Source organism: Phaseolus vulgaris, chromosome 3 (genome assembly GCF_000499845.2).
Source record: "Phaseolus vulgaris cultivar G19833 chromosome 3, P. vulgaris v2.0, whole genome shotgun sequence".
NCBI lineage: Eukaryota > Viridiplantae > Streptophyta > Magnoliopsida > Fabales > Fabaceae > Phaseolus > Phaseolus vulgaris.
Genome location: NC_023757.2, coordinates 2,368,374 through 2,374,670, shown reverse-complemented (window position 1 = coordinate 2,374,670; position 6,297 = coordinate 2,368,374). Strand labels below are relative to the sequence as shown.

At 32.4% G+C, this 6,297-nt stretch overlaps 1 protein-coding gene across 1 annotated transcript; it reads left to right on the top strand.

The window, feature by feature from the left end:
• The first annotated feature begins 636 nt into the window (after window positions 1–636).
• Window positions 637–5,596, top strand: LOC137806218 (ABC transporter G family member 21-like). Its single transcript, XM_068606213.1, has 5 exons — window positions 637–918; window positions 1,392–2,196; window positions 3,481–3,651; window positions 3,740–3,918; window positions 4,678–5,596. The coding sequence occupies exons 1-5, from the start codon at window positions 709–711 to the stop codon at window positions 5,326–5,328; spliced, it is 2,016 nt and encodes a 671-aa protein (XP_068462314.1). The 5' UTR covers window positions 637–708; the 3' UTR covers window positions 5,329–5,596.
• The last annotated feature ends 701 nt before the right edge of the window (window positions 5,597–6,297 follow it).

Below are 6,297 nucleotides of genomic sequence, written 5' to 3'. Positions count from 1 at the left end.
TTTTCTTCTTCATCATTGAAGCCTCGATATTTGGAATCAAAAGACTCACTAATAAAAAAATGGTCACAATTATTTTATAAGCAAAAGATACTGCAATGTTTAATTCTTGAAAATATTTTGTGTGAGAAAAAAAAGATAAATTAATTTATATTCATTAATATTATAATTTAAAAGTGTCACGTTATCCTATGCTAATCATATCTTTACCAATCAAAATTTATAAAAAAAAACACCATTAGTGATTTTTAAGAAAAATAATTAAATCAAATAATTAATTCGAGTGAAACTAAACACGATATTCTTAAGTACGATTTACATTTTTTTTTTAAATAGGTAGAAAGAAAATTTGTACTAAAATTTTGTAATAATTAAAGGTTAATCATCAATAAAAATAAGTGTTGCTCCACAGCAATACAAAACAAGAACAAGTTTTTAAACCTTAAATTTGTAAAAGAGAAAAGTATTTAGAAAAATATAAAAATAGGAAACATTATTTATCTAACACTATAATTCCTTATAATTAATGATTTTTTATTTAGTTTTTTAAATAAAAATAGAAATAAAACACAAGAAGGGTAGTTAGGTGGGTCTCTTTCCTAATCTTTATATATTGTCACCCTTCCTTCACTCCTTTGTGTGTTTCTTCTCTCATCTCACTCTTCTTCTCCACCTTCATTTTCTTCACACAAACCATCAAATTAATCTCCGATGATGCCCCCTCAGCAAGAAAACGCTGTTACACCTGACATTCCGGCCGTCCCCAACCTCCCGGAAAACAGCTCCGTCCACGCCGAACCATCTTCCTCCGCCGCCAATCACATTCACAACAACAATCATTCTCACCAACACCCACAGTCAAATATTCCACCACCAAGATTTTCTGTTCTTCGTCAATCCCTTCGCCCCGTTACCCTCAAAGTACTCATCAATTCTTTTCAAATCAGAAAAAAATTTAAAAATACCATCTTTTCTCACTTAAGCTGCGAAAATGAAGAAAATATTTCCTTAAAATAACTCAAATGGAACGACATAGGAACACTTTATTTCTAAAAACTTTATTTTTCAAAATAAGAGTAACCAATATATTTACGGACAATACAAATAATTTGCAAATTTTCATCTTCTCACAAACAGTGTAGAACATAAATTTGTTGATTTTTATCTGGTCAAACATACTTAGCATGATATTTGATCGGTTGAGAGTGTAACTTTTTTTTACATAGTCAATGTGTATGAATGTGAAACCATATGTGAAAAATGTTTATATGTTAAACCATTGAAGTGATTGAATTGGCATGTAATTAATCAATATATAACGTGTTTTGCTTAGTGGGTTAGTTAATTAATATGCTGATTTAGTTGATCTAACGTTGTAATGTTTTTGCATGTAGTTTGAGGATGTTTCCTACAGCATAACTTTCGGAAGGGAGAAGAATGGTTGTGTATCTTCTCAAAAACCAAAGCACACAAGAACAGTGTTGAATGGTGTGAGTGGAATGGTGGGGCCAGGGGAGGTAATGGCAATGTTGGGTCCCTCAGGGAGTGGCAAGACCACTTTACTCACTGCCCTCGCCGGCCGTCTCGCCGGAAAACTCTCCGGCGCCGTAACGTACAACAACCACCCTTTCTCCAGCTCCATGAGGCGCAACATAGGGTTTGTGTCCCAAGACGATGTCTTGTACCCTCACCTCACTGTGATCGAGACTCTAGGTTACGCCGCCATGTTGAAACTTCCAAAGAGTTTGACAAGGGAAGAGAAAATGGAGCAGGCTGAAATGATTATTGGGGAACTGGGGTTGTCGCAGTGCCGAAACAGCCGCGTTGGTGGCGGCGCCGCCTTTTTTCGGGGGATTTCAGGCGGCGAGCGAAAGCGGGTGAGCATAGGACAGGAGATGTTGGTAAACCCAAGTTTGTTGTTGCTTGATGAGCCGACATCGGGGTTGGACTCCACCACTGCCCAACGCATCGTGGCAATGCTTCATGGTCTTGCCCGAAGTGGTCGGACGGTGGTGACCACCATTCACCAACCTTCGAGCAGGTTGTTTTGGATGTTTGATAAGGTGTTGCTGCTGTCGGAGGGGTGCCCGATTTTCACCGGGCAAGCATCTCAGGCCATGAATTATCTTGACTCCATTGGGTTTGTGCCCACTTTCAGTTTCATCAACCCAGCTGATTTTCTACTTGACCTTGCTAATGGTAAGTCATTTCACCTAAAATTTAAGAATTTCAATTGTTTCATCAACCCAGCTGATTTTCTACTTGACCTTGTTTGTTAAAGTGACATGGAAGCAAGTTTAGAATTTAAAGATTAAGGTTTAGAATTTTAAATGAATTTTTTTTATTATTAATAGATAATATATACATAAAAAGATAATATAAAAAAAACAATGATAATTTGACACTTCTTTACATTTGATAACCTTTATTTGAAAAGTGTAATTTGAAACAATCTAAAAAGTATATCAAAATAATGATAAAATTTTTTTTTGAAACAATCTTTATATTCATCTCCTTCCAACTCACTACTCAAAACTAACTTTTGTTAAAAATCACAACCAGAAATAAACTAAAAAAACAACAATATGTATATAAGAATTTCAAATGGGACGCTGATATGTTAACATTGTCAAAGTTAAAACATTCCTTTCATATTTCAATAAATTAATATTTTATTTTATTTTATTTTTTAATTAAAAATATTATTATATTAATATAAGTGTTTGTAAAATATATATTTTTCATTGATGATTGGTGTTAAAAGAATCTCTTTCCTTTCAAATGTTATACTTTAGATGAAAAATATTCTTTAACACCATATAAAACAAAACACACTCACTTTCTAGATATACTATTCCTATTATATATTTTTTTTATAACAATCTCCCATTCTATTGTTTCTCTCTACCTTTTTGTAATATCAATAGTATTTTTCTTTATTTCTTTCTTTTCAATCATAAGTTAGTTGTTATTCTGTTTTAAGATATTTTATTTTATTTTTCTAGTGTAAGTGTTTATTTTTTGTCTTTATCATTTAGGAAAATGATACTTTATATAAATTTATTCTATAGAACTACGGAGAGAGACTCATGTTGAATAATTTAAATTTAGATTTCATTCATTGAACTAAGGTTCTGTTTAATAAAATTTATTTCTTAGAATTCATATACATTTTTTGCTCCTTATACCTTTTTCGAGCACTTATATTTTTTTGTTTCTAAAAGTAAACCAATTTATTGTGCATGCATTTTAAAGGTTTATAATTGATGATCATTTAGGCACTATGTTAGTGTGAATTTAATGAATAATTAATTAAGCTTAATTTCTTACAATGTAAACAAGATATTAAGTTATGATATTGGAAGAATCTTAGATCATGATTTTCATGAGTTTGGTCATGAAGATACAAAACATGACATGGATTGAACCTCAAGTGAGACATGCAATGACCCCTTTTAATTCTTCACATCCTGTGCTCTGTAGGTGTAGTTGTTGATGTCAAAGAAGATGAACATTTAGATCAGCATGAGGATCAAGCTTCAATCAAACAATTCCTAGTTTCATCGTATAAGAAGAATGTATATCCTCTTCTAAAACAAGAGATTCAACAAAATCACAGAGAACTAGCCTTTTTTGCTTCAAGAACATTTGGAAGTAAGTGAAGTTTTATGGTATAATCTTTGTATTGTATCAATATACCATGACTGAATGAGTAAATTATCTTTAAATGAATGTTTGGTAGGTTCTGAGAACCAATGGACCACTAGCTGGTGGGAACAATTCATGGTTCTGCTTAAGAGAGGTTTGAAAGAGAGGAGACATGAATCTTACTCTAGCCTAAGAATTTTCCAAGTCTTGTCTGTCTCAATCCTCTCAGGACTTCTATGGTGGCATTCTGATCCCTCACAGATACAAGACCAGGTATATATATTCTCTCTTGAACCTGTTCTTATTTTTGTAAGAATTCAAAAATCAATTAATATTAATTAGGAAAAAATTACTAAAAATTGTACTGTTTAGATGTTAAGCATAATAATGGTGAGTTTTAGTCCCTAGACAAGCAAATTTAATGTATTTTACCTCTATTAACTTTAACTTTGAATCATTGTTAAAAAAATTTATAGTGATTGTTAAATTATCAAATAAGGCAAGAATTTTGCAGCAGACTTAATAGGAACATTGTCAACCTGTTAGTAACGGTGTTAAGAGTATTATCCAAAGCTCATTAAATTACTTGTTCAAATACTAAAAATTAGAAGGTGATAACAACATTTTTTTTATCAGGAAAAAAAATAATAAATGTAATCTACTTTAAGGGTAGTACAACCCTCTTTCAAAGCAAAAAGACATATACTTCAAAAAAATCCTGACTGTCTACCCTGCCACAACTAGTTAAAAACAACTTAAAATTTAAAGACCAACCCCGCCACTCTATTAATAACTATTAATTGGGTACATACATACCAGGAGTTCTATGTACCAATCAGAGAATGAGAAACTTGCTGAAGGTACCTTTGATGAGATCAAAGATCAAACTTTAACCTGTGTGAAGGACAAAATTTCATTAGAATAGTCTACCACTCCTCCGTTGAATAAATAATTATTCATATGTCTCCAAATCTCACTTAACAACGCAATCCAAATTACTAACTCATAACAATGTTTATATCCTTGTAACAGGTAGGTCTGCTATTCTTCTTCTCCATCTTCTGGGGTTTTTTCCCTCTCTTCAATGCCATATTTGCTTTTCCTCTTGACCGACCAATGTTGATAAAAGAAAGATCATCAGGAATGTACCATTTATCCTCATACTATGTTGCCAGGACAGTTGGGGACTTACCAATGGAGCTTGTGCTTCCTACAATCTTTGTAACAATATCTTATTGGATGGAAGGTCTCAAGCCTTCCCTAGTTACGTTTGTGTTTACTCTCTTGATCATGCTTTTCAATGTGCTAGTTTCTCAAGGAATAGGCCTTGCACTTGGGGCCATTCTGATTGATGTCAAACAAGCCACAACCTTAGCCTCAGTGACCATGCTGGTGTTTCTTTTAGCTGGGGGTTACTACATTCAAAAAATTCCATTCTTTATATCTTGGTTGAAGTACATCTCTTTCAGTCACTATTGCTATAAGCTTCTTGCAGGAGTGCAATACTCAGTAAATGAAGTCTATGAGTGTGGACATGGCTTACATTGTAAGATCAGAGACTTTCCTGCCATAAAGTGTCTAGGGCTTGATAATTTGTGGAAAGATGTGGTTGTGTTGACTATAATGTTGATTGGATATAGAGTTGTGGCATATCTAGCTCTGAGGAAGGGGCTATATCATTGAGCATAGAGACTTCACTGTAGATCAAGGATTCAGGAAAATAATATTGATTTACATATTGTTTCTTTGTTGTTTATATTGTTGTCTCAGTTGAAGTGCCATAATTCAATTCAAGCCTCAAGGGACTCATTTTAGATCCTTAAGATCAATTGATATGAAATGATGCAACTAAAATTTAGTGAAGTTGTAGTGCAAAGTTTTCATGTAATTTCGATTGTAAAAAATTTAAATCTCTATTATTAATTAATATAAAATGAATTAATTTATATAACTATAGCCCATATTTATCATCAAACTTCTATTGTAATTTTCAATACTACATATTTACATATTTAGATGCATGTGTTTTACTATGAGACTTTCCTTCATATCCAATCTTAGATTTATCATGGGGTCTCCTTGATTTTCTTAGTAAAATATCTAGAGATTTCCCAACTATAACAAATTGGGACATGACTTTCTTTAATGAAGCATTCTCATATAGTAGACCATATATGATCTTTTTATCTTTGTCTACTTTGTGCATTTTTACAATACTTTCATTTTTCAAAAGCATTTTCTTTTTTTAGTATTTTGAATTAGTAGTTAGAGTTTCAAGTCTTTGTTTCATATCCTTGTTCTCTTCACATAACTTTTTATTTTTAGATGGAAGCCCAAGATTTTCATTTAGAATGTCATCAAACAGTTTAGAAATCTTTTTCACTTTCTCAAGCTCTTTGGAAACACTTTAGAAATTCCTTTTTATATTTTTGAAGGCTTTTATGAATTTGGAAGTATTATAAAAAGCCTCATAAGCATGTGATATGAATTGAATTGACACAAGACAAGATACAACACATTAAGGAGGCTTAAGGACAAGTCAATGGAGGACATTGCCTTCCAAATGAAGAGCCAAACTCATAAGAATCGTGAGTGTCATATCCTTACACACAAATATAGGGCGGAAATGGAAAGGAAAGCAAGATCAACAAA